A 20715-nucleotide genomic window follows, 5' to 3' on the forward strand; every position below is an offset into this window, starting at 1 on the left:
TCTTCGCGGGAAACAGTTTTTAACTACAAATCACCGCCTGTTTGTTTTTCCTTGAACTACATACGCGTTGCAATCGATAATCATTCCTCGGTCGGTAATAAGTTTATAAATTTTCAAATCGAGCACGAGTACACTTCTCGGTCCTGTAACTGTAACCTAAAATAGAAGCATGTAATATAGAGGACATATCAAAATCACTGCGATGCTCCGCGTTTGAACCAATAAAACGTAGAAATTCCTTAAAGAGCAATAATCTGGGCGTACTCCAATTCCAATTATAATGCACACAATATTTGGATTTCGTACGTTGTTGGTGAAACATTAGGGTAAGCGAAAGGATACTGACAGCAATAAAGTAATCGATAAAATTAGCAACGAGCATCGCTGTTGAGACATTTACGTTATATTTTATTAAGTTTCGTTGCAAAAACGTTTCTTTCGGAGCACGATTTCACGTTGATCGTGAAATCTGAGCAACAAATTCATTAAATCTCGTAGGATTCACTGTGAGAAACCACGCGATGCATTCCTTCGACGATGTGACTGTAAACAAATATCAGCTTAGCGCGAAACGAAGTTCTAATCGCACCATTCGCTAAAGCAATTAGCAAACAGTGTTTTAATATATGGTCGCCGAAATAAAGGATCCGCGCATTAGTGCAATATATCATCCATTCGTTCGTCAAATGAATCTCATACGATAGCTAACATTAGTAGCATTCTGAGTGTTTTGAAAGTGAGTACCTCCACACGATTCAAACATTTCTACTTAGTTCTACTTAGTTTTGCGTTTGAATGTTAAATGATACATAAAAGGTACAAAATTTTATTAATAAGGTGTTTGTTTTTAAACATAACCTTCAGCGTTATTGTCATCATAATAATCACAGTTCACTTGTTACAGACTTCCATTGGAACACTAGGTGCTAAAATGCCTGGCAAAATAAAAGTGAAAGTCCTGGCAGGTCGTAACCTGCCAGTGATGGATCGGTCAGGGGACACAACAGATGCTTATGTAGAATTGAAATTTGGCAATATAACATTTAAGACAGATGTATGCAGAAAGTCTTTGAATCCTCAATGGAACTCTGAATGGTACAGATTCGAAGTGGATGATTCAGAGTTACAGGATGAACCCTTGCAGATTAGATTGATGGACCATGACACATACTCTGCAAATGATGCTATAGGCAAAGTTTACATAAATCTCAATCCATTATTGTTACCTGGAGTACCTCCTACTGTTAAGAATATTTGGACGCTAGAGGCTGCCATGAATACAAACACGGGTTCTCAGACTGGTAAGTTTTTAATTGCAACTATTATATTTTCTTTAGAAGTTGAATTAATGTTTTTTTATTCTAGGTTCAGTCATGACTGGGTGGATCCCTGTATATGACACAATGCACGGTATTCGTGGTGAAGTCAATATCATAGTCAAAGTAGAATTATTCTCTGATTTTAACAAGTTCAGACAATCTTCTTGTGGCGTACAATTTTTTAACTGTAAATATACGAACGTTTCTTGATAAACGGAAATGATATTCCATGATAAACATGTTGAATATTATTTCAGCACCGAATATACCACATGGATACCATACACAAAGCATTCATGGCTTTGTTGAGGAGCTAGTTGTTAGTGATGATCCTGAGTACAAATGGATTGACAAAATAAGAACACCCAGAGCCTCCAATGAAGCACGTCAAACGTTATTTTTTAAACTTAGTGGAGAAGTTCAGAGAAAAATTGGACTGAAAGCTTTGGACCTTGGTGGAAATGCTGTTATTGGGTAGGCTTATATTTCTGGAGAACTATTACACAGACTGTCCTAAGTAATTTCAGTATCTCAAACAAATGCAATACATAATTGTTTATCCATGTACAGATATTTACAAAATTTTGATCTGGAAGGTGAATCTGGCATTGTTGCCAGAGGCATAGGTACTGCTGTAACACTTGTGAAGCTACAGGATACCTTAAACTTGCCATCTGACAATATTGAAGAGTAAGTATTTAAAAGTGTTCAACTACACATGCTTAATCTAAACTCTCGTAAATAAGTTGTTTAATTATGCTCGATAATCCTAATAATCGTTGAACTGCCTTTCGTTTAGCGGAACGTCTAATACCAATATTACCTTACAGTGTTCTGTGTTGTGAGTGGTATGCTGATTAGTTCTAATTCAGTATTGGAATTTATTTGTAGAAGAGAATCTGGCATTGCTTTACTACTAACTAAATGCATGGAAGAGTTTTTTAAGTGAACTTTTATCACTTTTCATAGTGAAAAAGAATGAAACAAGCTGTTGAAGAAAAAAAGAAATGATAAAATTAGATGCGATTACATCGGTAAAATTCTAGTAATTAGAACAGTTATGCTTTATACTTCTGATTACAACAATCTGGATATATGAACTAATAGGTATTTTTCTCTTTTATTCACTTGCACGTTTTCATATAGGGCATTCTTTTCACAACACAAAGCACAAAAGGAACATACAGGACTCGATGAGAGTATGCCGCTATATTCCGTCACTCCTACATGTGTCCCTAATCCCTTTATTGCAAACATGCGTATAAAAGATAATTTTTCGCATCACACAAAGACGCATAAGGGACCAAAACGAATTGTGAAAGCTGTAGAGTATTCATGCGATGAATCAGAAGATGGGAGATCTTATGAGAGATCTCAGAGAGTAAGCGGTATGAAGAAATCCGCAGTGTCTTATTCGAGTTTAAACGAATCGGTAATCCAAGATGCTTCTATAAGAATCATGCTAGCTCAGGAGGACGAAAGAGGTGAGAGCAACAAAAGTATTTTGGACGTTCGCATGAAGAACTTAAAGAAGTTGTTTGGTTCAAGTGATGGAGACAGTAAAATGATCCCACGCGTGACTAGCTCAGCTAGATCTTCATTAGCAAGCATACATAATCCAAGGAGACCGAAAATATTCAGAGATAGCAAGAGCAAGGAAAGTATAGCTGGTCTTCTGATCAAATCCATACACAAAGTACCTTTGGAAGACGTCAATGAAGGTCGTGAATCACCAACAATACCATCTAATGCGCAAGAAGATTCTCAACCTCCAGAGCATCATTACGATACAATTAATGAACATGAAAATGAAAAGCGCGAAAGAATAGAGTATAGAGAGAAAGTTGACGCTTTGTTGTTGAAAGCTGAGAAAAAGAAACAATTCGATTCGTCGTTTGAAGAGAACACACCTAGCTCTAATGACATCTCGGACGGCTCTTCATTAGAGAGTACTAATTATGATGTTCTATGTGACTCGAAGATATCGACTGACGAAGAGCGAGGGACAAATTACAGAATGATCAGAACAATTACCAGGTCTGATACTTTCCCTCCACTACGGTCAAGGTCATTAAAAAATAGATTACATAGAACAGATAGTGAGACATGTCCTCTTCATGTCGATGATGCATCGTTTCTGATTAAATGTATATCTACAAATCAAATACCGTTTAATTTTTCACGCTCTTTGAAACCACAAAACAATAATATAAATGGAAATGATAAAGCAAATATGAATCAAAATATTGGAGACGACATACAGTCAGACTCACAAGATTCCTGTTGTCCTCTTGCTACTAGCACCCCCGTAGAGATACGGTCGCCATTCTTTCCGGAAACTGTGGACAATGAACATACATCAATTGACACAGAAAAGGAACCAATAATTACCATTCGCCAGCCTACCCCGATAGGGACTGATAACACAAACGATGAACTATCCTACGTCGATGAATCTGAGCTGTCCACGTCTGCATACTCATTATTACAAAATAGCTATACAGAAAGAAATGATAGACCAACGTTTGACCAGGTGCACCAAGAAGAAAAGTTATTCGTTGAGAAAAGCGATAATAGTTCACGCAGAGGCTCGTTTAAAGACATGGAACGCTTTGATAAGTTGGAGGAACATAATGTGCTGAAGTTTTCTTCACTGTCTCAATCGCTACCATCATTGCAACAATTTCAGGCTCCTGTGATTGTGGAGTCTCGTGTTAGAGAAGACATGGATAGTAAAGCAACCATGGATTCTGCATCAAAGACCTCATCTAGTATTGAAAGTTTGATACAGTCTTCTTGCAACGATGTGCACAATACAGAACATAAAAACAGGCAACGCAGAATGCTCGACTTGATCAAAATAATTGATACAAAGATGATGGAACATCCCGATGGCTACAACAACAACGATCATTACAAATTGAAAAGGAAGAAGAGAGACAGAATCTATAGGAATATCCATCCTACAAATCTGCGGAAAAGTTTGCACAACAAATGTCTGAAAAGACGCCTCCAAATCTACAAGTCCTCAGAAATTATTTATCCTTTGAACGAATCTACACTGCCACCTTTGACACCTGACTCCTCTTCCTACAATTCCTCTCTTGAGAGCATAATCATTGGCGACACTATAATAAAATCACACTCACATAGAACTGAGTCATTTAGCTCAAGGCAGAGTTTCACTACAGAAAGATCCGTGATCGATCTCAAGTCGCATGAGCTCGCTGCCAAAGAATTAACTGTAGATACTCAGAGCAGCGATTCGCTTAGGTTTAGTAGCAACGCCATAGAGATGAAGGAATTAAAACCGACTAACCATTTGTCATCACTCTCATCCATCGATCATACGATACACAAGAGTTATAGCATTTGTAATATAAACGAGATATCAAACAACAATGAATTCACTAATATTACTAACACTGCTAATATCACTGACCACTCGTGTGTGTCCCGTCCTTCTCCCGATCACAGGCAACAGGATGAGGCATCTATAAGTCCACCTTGTCCACTTCCGGCTGTTCCCTCCATGGTCTCAAAAGTCTGTCAAGTACCAACGACCAAGGCACAGCCCGCAGTGTCATTGCATCGAAGATCCAGTGACTCTGACCTGAGCATCACCCCCAAAGGTGAGTGTCTTTCCATGGTAGAATAATTAAAAAACTATATTTACCTTATCAGGTATTGCGTGAAGCTACGTTTCACTGATTATGCATCTTATAGCAGCATTACTATATCTGTTCAAATCTATCGCATAGTGCTCCGACGGCACTATATTCATCGATGCATTGTCCCTGAGGTAGTTCATTGCGGGTCCAGATTCGATATACAGGTTGCCTCATAAAGTGAGTTATAGCCGGCAAAGAAGACATTCCTGTACCAAAAACTATCATTAGTCACGATGATCCCATGCGGTTATAGGTAATCATCTTTTTAGATTACTTCTTTGCCTATATCTTGCTTAGGGTAATGGTACCTATGTGCTATAATAAGTAGTTGTATCACTTTATGAGACATTCCTCTTGCAAAGAGACATAATTACGTATGCAGAATCAAATGCAAAGTTGACTGATTAACTAAAAACAAATCGTATTATATGTTATAGGCAATTCTCTTGGAACTGATAGATCAATGACTGGATTCGTAAAGACACCTACAGCTGTGATAAGAACCATGAATCAGGATGCTTTTGAAATGTTAGAGTATCCCTTTCTCACTATGCAGCAATATCCGCCCGGATTTATCCTTCATTTCGGTGAGACCTGCGATGATCGTCTGTAAAAAAATCATTTCTACGGTTATTAATAATACATATGTATATTGAGATAGGTGGTCTTGTAAGCTCAAGGTCAGTCAAACTCCTGGAGAGGATTAGTAATTTAGAAGAGCCTGAAAGTCGTGATAGCTGGTGGAAAGAAGTTAGAATGGAAGTTCGCTCTCATGCTAGAGCATTGGCCTGCAACGTAGTCGTCGGTTACAGGGAGGAAACTAGTATTTGGTAAGATATTCTATTGATTAGCGCCATTTAAAATCATTATCTCACATCTTGTTTATTTTTACAGCGATGACGTCTGCGTATTGAATGCTTATGGTACGGCAGCCGTCATTAATTTGCATAGTTCGAGTCAGGATGCCGACAACGTGTTCGTTAGTAAAGGACAATCAGGAACAGTAATAAACCCCGCGGAAACAGAAAAGTCCCAACAGAAACCGGTACCTGTAAAAGCAGAGAAAAGCGAAACAGACTCGTCAGTGACGACCTCTGCTCATCCAAGTGGTAAAGTAAGGCACACTTCAGAAAGCAAAGATCACGACGCTCAATTTCAAAGTAAATGTAGTTTTTGTCACCTTCCTTACAACGAGGCAAGCGTGCCTTTTCATGTGAGCGTGGCCAAATGTGCAATATGCAAGCGAGCTAGGGTACCAGATGTGATGTTTACTACCATAGAACTTCCGGAGAATGTTGCCATGACTGGGAGAGGGTGTATAATACAAGCCACCGTGTGCAAAAATAAAAAAGATCTCAGGGGAGAGTTGAACGCAAAAGAGATATCAGATTGCTTGCCATTTTTGGAGTATGAGCTGCATAGTTTACTGTTAAACAAATTAAAAGTTAAGGGAATGAACGCCATTTTCGGCTTGAAGCTGCAAGTTTCTGTCGGGGAACGATTGATCATTGGTATGGCTGTAGGTAGCGCTGTTTTTCTGACTGCTTTACCTACTCCTTCAGTGCCAAAAATTGCTTCTGGGAATTCTTGGCATAAGGAGGAACAGCTGACACAAATCCAAAAAACTCTGCTGGAGACAGTCAAGAAAAATAGAGAGTACTATCGACTTAAACCTGTTGCGGTAGGTCTTATCTAGAAGAAGATAAAAACACTAAACTGATAGTGCATAATTTATTTATTACAGGATATTGAAAATGGTCGAGTCCCAACTTCGGATACAGACGAGTCGGAGGAAGAGCTGCCTGATTTGGATTTCAGCGTCGGCACCAGGGACACTTGTGTATTAGAAGTCGACGATATAGAGGATATGGATAGAATATCGTTGTTAATGGATGACAGACCTCCTGACGACTTTCATGTAGTAAATACTCAAACGATTCCAGGGCTGGATGAGCTGGAGATCGTTAGAAATTTACAGATGTTCACGCAGATCTCTAGGACGAAAATTCCTTCAGGACAGTTTGCGTCCATGCCTTCGAAATGTTTCGCTAAACTACTTCAGGTAAATTTACATAAAGATTTTTTGTGCTGAAATAGCGTCACTACAATAATCTATTTATTTTTATAGTCTGTGTATTTCAAGTTGAGGAAAATGATTCCATGTGCCCTTTGCGATATGCAGTTTAAGTTAGCCCTTCCTGAACCAGACGAGATACAGTTTACAGTGATAGGCATGGTTCTTGGTTTAGGTGATCCTGTTAAAATGAATAAGCCTAAAAAGAAACTAATGAGCCATTCTGTGAGCAAAGATCAGGTGAAAAAATCTGGTAAGTGGTTTAAGAATGTTATCTGCAATTACAACTTAAATGTTTATGGAACAATTTCATCTTTCCAGATGACAGTGATATGATATTTAATTTGGATGTGGACCATGCTGAAATTTCATCCGACAATGCATCCAGCATTGCCACAGTAAACTCCTCTAACTTAGTTAACACTGTAGGATTAAAGTCCAGAACCCGTTCCCCATTGCGATCAAAGATTCATATAACGCATAAACACAAACATGTAAGTGTTATGCACCAGGCATACGTTTACGAGGTTACGTGAAGTTATGTCACAGTTATAAAAAATAATATAAAACTTCCAGGTGCCTTTAAAAGGGAGATACGGCGTAGATATAACTCCTCTTTCATATCTACCTGGTGGTCGGATAGAAAGGTACCTAGGGAACTTGAACTTTTTCTTTATCCGTGAGAGTACGTCAATCAGAGAGGTCTGTAGCATTTTGGAAGTCTACTTAAATAAATAAATTTGGATAGACTGATTTTTATATTTGTTTTAGAACGGTGGCTTGAGTGGATTCACGCACAGTTTTATAATGGAGGTTCTGGCGATAGTTCGGGCACACATAACGGCCTTGGGAGGCAATGCTATGGTGGCGTTCTTTATGACCAAGTGTGTGCTGCTCCATAGTCCCCATAAAAATCAAGTAGGATCAATAATAATCAGGTATGTAGCTAGGATTGGTTTAGGTAATTCTAATAAGTTTCTTTTGCATTTCAGGGACAGAGCTTGATAAATGTTGGCGGGGACGTGGTGTCAGTGTCATACTTCGCAAACGAAAAGCACTATGGAACTTCAAACTGCTGACCCCAACCTCCCCATTCGGCACCTCCATAGCTGCACTGTGAGAACCAACGCCGAAAGTTCGATTTTTCGGCGAACCTTGTTGATCGACCAGGACGCACCGCGACTTATTATCCTGTGATAGGATAGGGCTTGTAAATATTCGAGATTTTAGCATAAGTACTTAAATCCTCAAGTCGTGGATATCAAGGTCGACGGTAGATAACGCTCACACGTGTCATTTTAACCGAGTCCAGCGGTTCTAGCGTAAATACCAAGCAATCTCACGACGCACACACGCGATCCAGCGATTCTAGACATACGTAAAGCTTTGATGATCATTAGGTGCCTTCGGAATTGTACATAAAAGTTTGCGGACGATCGTTTTCGCCACCCAACAGCGTTCTAGGGGCCGTTACAGGCAAACTGTATGATTCGGGCATCTGAGAAGAGCTCAATCTTTCTCTCAGTTTTAATCAGGCAAGCGCTACTTAGTTTTTAATCTTCGGAGGGCCAGCAAAATTAAATTTAATTTTAATTTTCCTTGTAGGAGGAGCGAAGATACATTATACTTATAATATCTGCTCCTAACGAATTTTAATAAACATTTTCAGCATACGCTTCTCGTATTTAAATAAATATTAAAAATATTTCATTGCAAATTGAATAAGAGTCTTACCTTCTTTAGTGATCAACCGGGCTTTTTAAAATTTGAAATATCGATGAAATTGATGGATCTGTTTCTTTAAGTACCATAGAATGTGTTCGAAAAAGAAAAACGAAAATGGCGTAGGTGTATACGTTCATTATACCTGATTACTTGCAATATTTTTAATTGTTAACGATCGGTATCAACGCGGGGAACGTCTGTTTCCGTTGACGTGGGATAGGAATGTAAATGGCCTGTAAAAAGTCGAAATTTTGTAGATAGTAGAACGATAAAGAATCTGCGAAACTATTTTCCACCTTCGATGGAGGGAACAAGAATCTTGAATGTATTTTATCTAGAAGTTGTACGAATCATGGTGACCTAGATTATCGGTTAGGGTTAAGAAATATACCTTGTACATTGGATTGTTATGCATGTGTCTTGAACCTTTTACACTCGGTTGTTGTTTGTCGTTAACAAAAATCATAGTCACCCTGTGAACGTGCATTGTGAAACAAGTTTTGCGTTTTATTTTTACACAGTCGTTAATTACTCTGTCCCTGTTGCAACGCGATCAAATAAAATTGTCGTCAGAGTGAATTTTTCGTGTTCTTTTCCCTTCTACAATAATCTATTTGAATCGTTAATTTGTTAAATCTAAGAAAATTTAACAAACCAACATATAACTTACACAACGACATTTTGTTGTTTAATCAATTTTTTATATTTTAATGGGGTTTCTTTTATTAATATGTATTCTTTTTGTTTTAAATCATTCTGACATTTACGTTATAGGAAAGATAGAGTTTCTTGTATATACGATATTTCATTTCAGCCAATTAAATGGGGGCCATGTCAATGGCGTAATGATTTAACAAATTTCGGATCAGCATTGGAGAAGAAAGCTATTTTATTCTTTCAAAAACATCGAAAATAAACAACAATTTGTGATATTTTAATAAGGTATCTTTCCATTAATATTTATTCCGTTCTCTTAAAACCTTCTGCGCGTGAATATTGTAGGAAGTCCCTCAGATATTCGAAGTTACATCGGAACGAAAGGGTCCCGATCAAAGAAAATATTATCAGAGATAGCTGCATAGTCGCTCCGTTATTTGTCTTACGAAGTAAAATCGAATTCCAGCTGAATGAATTAATCGAGGTCGGTCCATGTTGCTTCTGCTTTGGCTAAAGAATTTATTTGCAAGAAGAAACGAACCCCATCGGCTCAGCTAGGCCTCGTTCAAACGCAGTGCGCTCGATACAGAAACAGCGACTCATTCTCGTTATATAGTTTGCTAGTAATTCGCACGATTAATGTCTTAAATAAATCGTAAAATATCATTTAGTAGCTGGGACGATGAGACGATAAATTGATGAGAGGTAAATTGTTCGGTATCTTCTTAGTGTAAAGCATAATTTGTGGGCAGTCTAGCGACGCCTTCCAAAACGGAGAAAAACATGTTCGACGTCCTGTCTCTTCACACCGCTGTCCAACAAAGGAATGCTCTCGTGGAAACCTGAAACACGAAACGTTTTTCCGTTGTAGACGCGTTTCGGATCGACGAAAAACTCGTCTCACCTGTTATATGATTTGTTTTGTCGACGATATAGCTCTCCATCGCTGAGCCCAGCTCGTATATCCCGGAGAGGGCCGCGCAGACTTTGCGGATCCTTGGGGGAAGATCGTCCAGAAATCCGGGATTACACTGGGTCGGCAAAGCTGCCAAGACGATGTTGCAGAAGATTGTCGTGGTCGTCATCGAAACGAGGATTGCCTTCATTAAGCGCATCATTTTCATCCTTTGATAAAGAAAAAGAAACACGGAATCACAAAACAATGATCAAAAAGGTGATCCTACCTATTCTAAAAGAGATTCAGTTTCTCAACGCATTGTCCACGAATAATCACATAGCAGAAGAAGTTCTTTTTTGGAATTTTACCGTGGCTTCTAACTGCTTCAAGTTCTAGGTACCCGATCAACAATTTACAAGTTAATCAAACCCGCGCACAAAAAGAAGTGCGACCGATTAAAAACACAGTCGAGGAACTTCTGACGACGAAAAGATTAGCTCGCTGCATACGGACACGCGAGAGTCCGAAGGGAAATCAATTTTCCAGCAACAGGTTTTCCATTAAATCGTGCGACGGGATGCGTACCAGGATTGCGGCATTATCATAAAAAGCATTAACATTTATAGCCGTGTCCGTGGCCGGATGCGAGGAAGAATCCCGAGATGTATTTTACATTGGCGAGACAAGAAGAAGAAGAAGAAGAATTTCAAGCGACCTCCACACTTTTCTCACCTTTCATCCTTCGAAGACAGCTAACAAATTATTTTTCATCGCTATTGGTTTCAGTTATTCTTGGAAATAGTGGTGAAAGTTAAAGAAAGGAGGGAATATTTTAAGCGTGAAGTCGATGTTCCCAAAATTTTCATTCCGAAATTCGGCTAAGATATTATTACTTTCCTTGTCTGTTGGTTAGAATTATTTTTGAAAATAGTTGAAAAGAACTCGATGGAACGCGAGGTGTAAAGAATTAATGCTACGTTGAAACGTTGACTTCGGAAGACTGCAGGTGAAAACGAGCGTCGGTGCGATCTCCTCGAGGAAAAATGCCAGGGAAAAGAAAGTTCGCAGGAGCGATCGGTTACGAAAGCGAGTCCGCTGTTTGTCGATGCTATGGAAAACGAAGAAGGGTATTGTGTTACACAAGACGGTCACGGAATATCGAGTAAATAAGTCTCGTTGATCCGAATGTGATCTCACAAGTGAGCTCAAAGTCGGGGAAATCGCATTACTTGTCCTTACGTGTTCGGACTCTTTAATAGTTCTCGCTTCGTTCGTGTACGGCGGGCACCGTGGGAGTTCGATCTCCTTCGTCTTATTGTTACAACAAAGTGAACGCACGGACGAGCCTGGGATTATATTAAATAACCAATAAATCCTGCTCGAGCATCAGCGCTACGGCAAACAGCATATAAATCCGTATTTTTGGCACGTCCGGCCACTAAATTGTACTCTTATTACACTCATCGATTAGAACCCCTCGGAGAAAAATTCCGGAACACGCGACAGTTTGTGCTTTTGGTAGGAATTAGGACAAGCTTAGATCCACCGTTTTATGCTGATTAATTAACGAAGGTATTAAGTTGGAGTGCTTGATTCTTTGGATTCGCTTGGATATTAAAAAGATTGTCGAGTTATGATTAGTAACAATTAACGAGTTTCTCAAAAATGTATGATGGACAACTTGAACTTAAAATATTCGGAGGCAGGATGTGAGAAATCCGAAGGTGTCAAGTTGTAAAGCTGCGCTGTCCCAGGCGTTGTAACAATAAAGTATGATGGACACGAAGAATGAGAAGTCGCCGATGTAACAATTTCGAGTAATAAAGGACCAGAGTGACGCGGCAGCGCGTAAATAATTCGACGACGTATCAATAATTAACAGACGGGATGGAATTGCCTTTGGATTGCTACAGCAACATTGTGTCCTCTGACCCCTGCGGCGACACTTGGAATTTTTCTCGTTTCCCGACAGTTAATTAAGATCCTGCGGTGTTAATAGCCAAACGGTTTGCTTTGTCACGTCTCGGCCAGTAATTTCGGTGATCGATAGATCATAAATCAGTCGCGGCACGACCGCTGGTGGACCTCTTCGCGTCACCGGAAGCGGAGGAATCCTAAGACTTGTTCGTAACTTAGAAATTAATAACAACATTAATGCGGAAGAAATTTGGTTTCCATTCTTTCGTAAAGTTAAATTTATTATTTACAGAGCAGCGAAATCATAAAGATAAAGCGCCGATGAAATATTCAGCTGCGATATTTTATTTCGAATAAAAGACATCGATCTTCAAATCCATGGCGATATCAAACCCGAACAAAATTTGTTAAACTGTGTACTTCCGATCCTAGAATTTTCCCGTTCGCGATACAACCAGATAATCGCGAACGTTTAATGAACAATTACGATGATTGCAATCGCGCGTGCAGCGGTCGGAACTTCCGCAAAATGTCGGGCAAATGCTGCAGATGGCCCCGGCGTAATTTTCTAATGAAGACCTGATGTTATCGCGGTTTTTATAAACTTCAATTTGCCGGCCGCGGTTCCGGTCCATAAACAATCCAGCTGCAATTCCTTTCACACAAATAGGAAGTAATTGCGGCGCGGCATTTTTCTCGCCGTTGTCACCGGCAAAGGTACGTGTTAAATCCTTTGTCACGCCGAACACCCGCGCTCTCTAATTTAATCCCCGAATCGCGGAACAAAGAACAGGGGTAACGCCATTGCGCAACGGCAGAAACGAAATTCTTTCGGCAAATAATAGCCCCCCGCTTGTTTCCTGGTACACTAATCTCGTTTAATAGCCTCGCTGACCAATCTGCCGGGCATCAGGTCGGAAGAAAGACCGTCTCGCGTACACCTGGAACACCTCGAGTTTGCTTTTTAAGTTACGATCCGACGCGGTAGGAGCGCCGCCGGCTGACCTAATTCGCTCTTATATCACTGGCGCAGCGACGGAACCGAACGCCTGATCATCCGAACGATGTTTGCCCCGGCAAACGTGATTTAACGCAACCGCGGAATTATTTATCGCCACAATCGAATGCCTTAACGCCTCCGTGTTTCAGCGAACGAGTAATGGATTTACGGCGAAGTCGGTTCAAGAAGTTCTGAGAACGAATTTATTACGGGAACGCTGTTGCGACTAACTTAGTGCAATCCGCTGCGACAGTGCAAGTATGCTAATTGCGAATCTACCTCCGCGATGCGGGAAAATTGGTTCATTTTCAGACAATTTTCGGAGAAATATATTTTACAATTATGTAGACGTAGAAAATGGAAGGAGAAGTAGTATAGCCGATAAGAATGAAATTCAGTTCAGAGGTTTTTGTTTGCCGACATCGGTTGTGCGTGTCGAATAGACTGTAAAACGCATATTTCAAGATACAATGAACATTTTGACAAAGAAGTTGCTAAAATAATAGAGTGACGCAAAATAATTTTAAATGTTCATTAGTGTACAAGAGACCGTCCTCATGCACGATAAATACCTTTTTACGTAAACCATACATTCAATCACTGCTGATCATTTTTAAATAATCAACACGATATACATGCTGAATCGTTAAACTATATTACGATACAGTACCTGATACGATTCGTGTATTCAAAGATAAAATTTAACGCTATTGTATGTTGCTAATAACCCCGTAAGGGATTTCATAGCTTAACCCTCTTGGTACCGGCCAAAAGAGTCTGTATCTGAGCGAAATGTTTAAATCTCGTTTTACAAAGTTTGATAAAGTTTCGGAAAGAAATTGAAAGAATTTTGAAAAGCCTGGTAAATAACAAATTCAAAAGGGGAGAAGAAATAGGAATTGAAATTGTTGTTTAATAAAAATATTAAGAAGACTATCCTTTCAACAATAGCCAACAACGATGTATCGTTGTTCGGTGCTAAGAGGGTTGATAAATAAAAGAAAGAGAAAGAAAAGTAGAAAGAAAAATGTAGGAAAGAAAAGTGTACAAGAAGTCTTTAGAAATGTATGAACTGTGGACGCGCAAGGTACAAGAAAAATGCTCATCAGTTTGGGACAGTGTCCCGGTACTTCTTCGGCCGGCGCAGCGCGGAAAAAGGTGGATTAGAGTGGCTGAAACTCGGAAGCCGCGGGTGTCTCCCGTTTCAACTCGTCCGGGACAGTTTCAAATTTCAATGAACGGAGGAGAACAACGTAGGTTGTTTGTCCGTCAAACAAGTTCGCAAGCTGGCGAGACGATTAAATTCCTGAGGGCGTATCCGCGAAAATTCCTCCGGTTACGTATACAGAATCGTCTCGGTGGGAGCCGCCCTATGCCCTATGCAGATCTCTGGGCGAGCCGGAACACCTGGACGGAGAGAAAGAGATAGGGGGAGGCTTGGAGACAGCCGACAAGATCGATCAAGAGGCTGCTAGATTGCCGCCGGAAATGAATGTCAGTTGTTAATCGAGTTTGCGTGTCTGAAATACCGGCCGACGGATTCACCGGTCTCTTTGCTATTGTCGAAGCGTCGTCGACTGGGCACGTCGATCGCGGGGGTTGGGTGGCCGTCGAAGTGACCGTGTTCTCGGGAATTCGCCATCCGAACGGTCCGCGGGAAAACGCTGTGAATAAGTTCGACTCGCGTGTGACAAAGACAACCGAACGAATACCGGGGTCGCCGTTTCACGATCAGTCATAATTGCCTGCTCGACTGTTACAGTATACTTAAGAAGTTGTAACCTTCTCGGCACCACTCGACTCGACGTGTTCCCCCGGCCGAATGTTTGAGCATTCGATGGCTTGATTTAATTAATTCTTCAACACCCTCGACACCGTGACGCACGCCACCGTGCGTAAATATTTGGACATTTGTGCGGCTTCCAGAAAATTAGTCCGATAAAACCGACCGTGTACTCCTTTTCTCTGGCAAGCTTGCCGAATTAATAACAACGCGGTTGATATTATTTTCGTTAAATAATTATCTTCAAGTAGAGTATAACAATGTTCCTAGAGCTCTTTTTCGGAAACACGCGTGTCAGCTAGGTGTTGGAACGGCAGGATACACCGTGCTCTGTACTGTCCAACTACTTTCGAGCTGCGTACTCCAAAGTACTTGAACAAGCGTTTCAATAATTATAGATGGCAGTCTAAACATTTTCGTAGCCGAGAGCTCCGGCGAAATTCCTATGCTTGAATATTTTCAGGAGCGATTCAATATTTGAACAACTAATGCACCGACTGCTCGAAAACTTCTATTGACCAATACTGAAATGGCTCGGAAACATTCCAAGTACCTGTAGAATCGGCACCTCGAAGATCTGAATGAACAATTCCTCAAAAATCCCGAGGTGCTCGGAGCTATCCGCTAACTATGTACTTACTAAACGTTTATGAGAATTCGATGTTCCGTAGAACAGAGATTGAAACGATTGAACGCGCGATTACTCGTCGCCCGCAATCTACGGGAGAACGAGCAAGTTCTCGATGCTCCTCGCAATACTTTTAAAACCGGGTGTCCGCCGCGACGAGCTTATCGGTGTAGCCGGTTACATTTACATTAACCCGAAATCGATCCCATTCGATCAATTAGAGAACGAGATTATCCACTCGGCCGTAACGAGATTACGCGGGGGATCTCGAACGAAAAAGTTCGAGTCTCCCTCGCGCGGCTTCCAGCCACGCTTCAACGAGAACTTCCACCGAAAACGCAGCCGATCGCGTGAAAATCAAAGCGTTACGGCGCGAAGCCTTTTGTAAGAACGGGTCAAGCGTCGCTCGTTTATAATTCCTGGACTCGGCGACGCGAGGATTCGTCGATTCGCGATCGAACGCGTTCACATGCAACGAGAACAACGCGTCGTCGACAGTGACACAAAAGCGGGAAGAAAAAGGCGCAAAGGGTGGCGGAACGATGGAAAAGGGTGGAAAGGAAGGGGAGGGAGGAGGAGGAGGAAGGTTGTAGGTAATGCGAGTGCAATGGAATGTCGGCCGGGATTTATTCCGAACGGATGCTACGCGCGATTCTATTCCCTGAGATCTCGCGCCGATTTTATTCTATTCCGCGATGGAGAGACGCGACCGTAACGGGGAATATTATGCGAGAACACTGTATAATGGAATCCTGGAATTCAGGATGCTTGTCCTGGGACGGTGTCTACCGTTTGCACACCCCCGCCTTGCTGGGAATTAAATTTAATTATTGGAACGCCGCTTTTTCCTTCGATTCCGTGTTACGAACGACGATGGAAATTGAGACGAATAGTTGCAATGTATTTTTAAGTCCGTTTCGCGGCTATTGTTCCGCTAGGTATATCGTTATTAAACGATATTATCATTGCAAATACATCGAACGTCGTATCTGTCATTCAAAGTTACAGATGGAACTGATGAATTGATGGAACTCGAGAGAGAGATCATGTTGATTCTGCTTTATACTGATGCTGTGAATATTATTCCGTCGAGAAGGATTTTTATTTAAAATTTGTTCACACGGTGCACAGTGTTGAATTCTTTGTACGTTAACTTATAGATTATCGTTTTGTATCGACCAAAGTCCCAGTCGGACAAAGTATGCGCCGATTAAACAACGATCGCGTGCATTAGAACTGAATTGATCGATTTCGCTGGTCAGTGACGAGTAACGAATGCATAATCAGATTAACTGCACCGGCAAGGTGCTCGGTGTTGTTTCAAACGGAAAGTCTCACGTTTACGATTCTAACAATTCACGAAACAGCTGAACAAGAATCGCACGTTAAAATTGCTACATTGTCGTAACGAATTTCTCGTTATTCCTTTACATTACTTTGCATTTCATTGATTTGCGTATTTTATTTTAAATTTAATTCAATAATATACATCGGAAAGTTCTGTTCGCTTGCGAAGTGAAAGAAAATAATGTATTGTCCGTACAATCAACAATATTTATTGTACAATGCAATATCCAGCGTTACTTATGACCTGTTGCGATTTGTAAATGTCATCCTCGAAAAATATGGAACTTGAAACGACATTAACGGACAGAACTTTCCGTCGTGCTCGACGAACATAATGTTCTGTTATTTTTAGAAGCGGGCCGCAACCGGTTCAAGGAACACGAAACAGATGCAAACTTTGAAAACCACTCGAGGAGATGGAATTTTTCTGAATTCCCGCGACAATCGCGCCGATATTGACAATCCTCCAATATTTCGAGATTCTCTAAGTTACGATCGCTCGTAGATCCGCCCACCCTGGTAGGCGTAGGCGGTGCTTTTGTGCCCGCCAAGTCCAATAGTTCCTCGCCCGTTCCTCCGCTACGCAGTTTTGCGCTACGAGAGATCGATGAATAGAACGCTAAACGGAAAGAACAGTTAACAGCCAAACGCGGATTGCCCGCTGAAAAATTTCGCGGACAATTTAATCAGGGTTGTGCCGGCGCGCCGCGGCGGGCCTGAATAAATCCGTGGCCAGAGAAAGTTAATCAACTGAATGGGGAAGGGCAGGCCGTCGCGAACGGTGCAGTCGGCGGTAATTATTTACAAGACCGTAAAAGGAATGCCGCGGGAATTTTATGGGCGGCGAGAATATTAGCCGGAGCCGTCCGACAACGGTCGACGTTTCCTTCGGGCCGCGTCTCGGGAGCCATGGTTTAAAAACTTTTGATTAAATACGTGTCTTGTCGGCGGATCCTTCGTTCTCGAAGCGTCGTTGTCCCGATCCGGGACACGTCGCGCCCGAGATATATTGGAATTTCGTTTCTCAACCGGAAACCGTCTCGATAGCGAGGCCCGACGCCTCTTGGCCCTGAACCGTCCCCGGAGGTCTCGCGGAGAACGAGACATTCCGCAGGTGTCTCGGACGGAATTAATGTTTCCCGTTGCGCCGTCCCGTCGGAAAATCCTTCGCGTTTCAGCGCGCGCATTTCACAATTTTCCGCGGAGACTCTAATGTTTCCATTTCAGCCGGTTGACTATTTCGCGAGGAAGAACCGGGATTTATGGCCGTTATGGTTGTCCGGATGCCGGCTTACACGCTGAGTTCATTTGTTTTGGTAACAAGATTTCATCCTCGCCCTCGCTCCGTTCTTTTCCCTGGTACCGCGCTTTGTCTCTGCAATTTGTTACCGTATTTTCGACGCAATCCAGGAAGTCCGTGACACATTGAGTTTTAAGAATCGTTTTGAGCCAGCGATCCGTTGCTTTTGCGGAATTTCTTGACGATTTTTCAGCACCGACGGTGACTTGGCTCCCATACCAATAGATCATCCCCGATAGCCCGAAACGTCATATTTATTTAGAGGATTGTTATTTGAATCTTTAATGTGTCCTTTAAAAAAGGTAGAAACAGGAAAGAATTGGAAAGACGACGGAAAGAATGAAAAATGGGGCCATGGACGTCTGCGACAATTACATGAAAATCGACGCGTATACGAATTCACCATCGATCGTTGTAAATCAAATAAACTGGAATCATTGGCAAATAATAAAATGAGTTTGACGGCGACGCGGCGACGAAATGAAAAACGAATTGGACGTCACGCAAAGTGCGGGAAAAACTTTGTTACACGCTCGGCGTGTTAAGATTAATTGGTTTTTTCTAACTGCACACTGTGCTCACCGCTCTACCCGAACATTAGTTAGAATGATTAATTGTCGTAGCCGCGCGCGCGCGCGCGCGCGACGGCGTTATTAATGTTAAACGGTTGTTGCAACTACGTAAATAATTAGCAAGGCTGAAAAGCCCCCGCAAAAAGAGAAAATTGAATGAGTTCCGACGGGAAAGTATCGTAATATAAAACTTCGCCGAACTATACGTATAAAAAGCTGATAAAACGAGTTCAGCGAAGAACTCGGCTCCAAGTAATTAAATGAATACTAATAACAAGTCGATTTAAAACTTAGATTACAAGATTTGATCGGGGAAGCTTAATGGCAGCTTGATTGAGCCCCGTGACATGTTTCTTCTTGCGCGAGGCATGCGGAAGAGTTTGAGGATGCTGGAAACGCGATCCACCGGATCGATGATAGAGAAATTTTTGCCAAAAGAATGCAACTTGCACAAAAGAAGATCTCTTTGTGAAAAGATCACATCTACCGATTCTCTTTTGCGGAAATATTGAAAGAACACTAATTTTTTAATTATTAATTGGTTAGTTCAACAAGTTGCTATACAATTAATATTATATTTATTGAATAAGACAAAATAAATTCTTTTATTATCTAATTTTATTTATTTTCTAATAAAAACGTATTAGATTCGATAAGTTTAAACTTAATTGTACAAAAGAAAACAGACAAAAGTACAATTATTGACAAAATCAGAGGTTAAAAGATATTTTTTGTATTTTTGCTCCAATAGTAAGAAACATCCCCTATTCAGCAACCCTATCGTTTGATCGGTAACATAAAAAATTGTTCTCCAGCTAGAAATTCTAAGAAACATACCAAGTTGCACCCTGCTATCGCGGTCCGAAAAATCGTCGCGCTCGCCCTTCAACAACGAAAGTCGTCTTGTAACGACATTTCGGGAGACACCCCTAACTGGATCATGGCCGTTAACGCAACTTTAAAAATCCACGCGATCATCCCTACAACAGCGAAAGCCTACCATGGAACGTCAACAAACATTTACCGCCCATCGCAAGCATCGAAAAAGCATCCCCTGCTTGAAAATTTAAATCGACGCGACGGAATCCCTCGGCCGAAGTACAATCCGCGACGTTGCACTGACAGGAAAGCGTCTACTTGAGAATTCTATTGCCGTAGTAAACCGTTCCCTAAATAATTCAGACGATAAAAATACGATTTCCACCCCCCGGGAGCGGGGCGGCTCGCCGCGGCTCGGCGCTTCGCGCGTCGACCAACCGGGAATAAGGATATACCGCTAACCTGTTGCCCGATCCTCGAACTGGCAAAGCGACTGCGAACGTTGCTGCTTCTGCTGCTGCTGCTCTTTTCGACCGCTAAGATTGGTCGCTGACGATCGGTCACAGGTGTCCGACGATCACTCCGACGTAAGTGTCACTTGATCGTTGCCGGTCGCGGTCGTGCGTGTGCGTGACGGTTGGCTTCGGTTTGCGGGGGCGTCGATAAGATCCAAGGGTACGGCTGATAGTGGCGAGATTCGCGATCGTTCAGCCCTTAAATACGAGCGGTTCGCGGGCCGGCCATGCGCGCTCCGACGGCCCGGCTGCGGCCGCGGCCGGCCAGGCGAAATCGCACGCATATCACACCCTCTTCGCGGACCTCGTTTGACGTACGTTTTCAATTTTCCCGTGACACGTCCGATGAAAATTTCATGGGGCACCAAGCGGACCGTTGCGCAACCCTTCTCTCTCCACGCCCCTGTTCACTGACGGCTTTCTTGTTGCGTCGCGACGCCCACTAACGAGATTTTTAACGGTGAGCTCGCAACTTCCGGAATGCGCGACA

At 41.7% G+C, this 20715-nt stretch overlaps 2 protein-coding genes across 3 annotated transcripts; one reads left to right on the plus strand and one right to left on the minus strand.

The window, feature by feature from the left end:
• The first annotated feature begins 125 nt into the window (after positions 1-125).
• On the plus strand, positions 126-9362 carry LOC144474946 (C2 domain-containing protein 5). 2 transcript variants are annotated; one of them, XM_078190365.1, is made up of 15 exons: positions 126-736; positions 905-1301; positions 1366-1506; positions 1577-1793; positions 1890-2009; positions 2466-4951; positions 5428-5577; positions 5652-5820; positions 5885-6671; positions 6735-7052; positions 7119-7317; positions 7386-7558; positions 7641-7766; positions 7836-7982; positions 8057-8644. In XM_078190365.1, the coding sequence occupies exons 2-15, from the start codon at positions 932-934 to the stop codon at positions 8141-8143; spliced, it is 5490 nt and encodes a 1829-aa protein (XP_078046491.1). In that variant the 5' UTR covers positions 126-736; positions 905-931; the 3' UTR covers positions 8144-8644. The 2 variants fall into 2 exon arrangements, with proteins under 2 accessions (XP_078046491.1, XP_078046490.1); XM_078190364.1 differs by lacking the exons at positions 126-736; positions 905-1301; positions 1366-1506; positions 1577-1793; positions 1890-2009 and adding an exon at positions 2177-2353 and having other exon boundaries at positions 8057-9362.
• On the minus strand, positions 9362-20378 carry Ms (neuropeptide receptor myosuppressin). Its single transcript, XM_078190366.1, has 3 exons — positions 20173-20378; positions 10351-10571; positions 9362-10288 (listed from the first exon to the last, which is right to left on the minus strand). The coding sequence occupies exons 2-3, from the start codon at positions 10568-10570 to the stop codon at positions 10200-10202; spliced, it is 309 nt and encodes a 102-aa protein (XP_078046492.1). The 5' UTR covers position 10571; positions 20173-20378; the 3' UTR covers positions 9362-10199.
• Between the last annotated feature and the right edge of the window lie 337 nt (positions 20379-20715).

The sequence above is a fragment of the Augochlora pura genome, chromosome 9 (assembly GCF_028453695.1).
Source record: "Augochlora pura isolate Apur16 chromosome 9, APUR_v2.2.1, whole genome shotgun sequence".
Taxonomy (NCBI): domain Eukaryota; kingdom Metazoa; phylum Arthropoda; class Insecta; order Hymenoptera; family Halictidae; genus Augochlora; species Augochlora pura.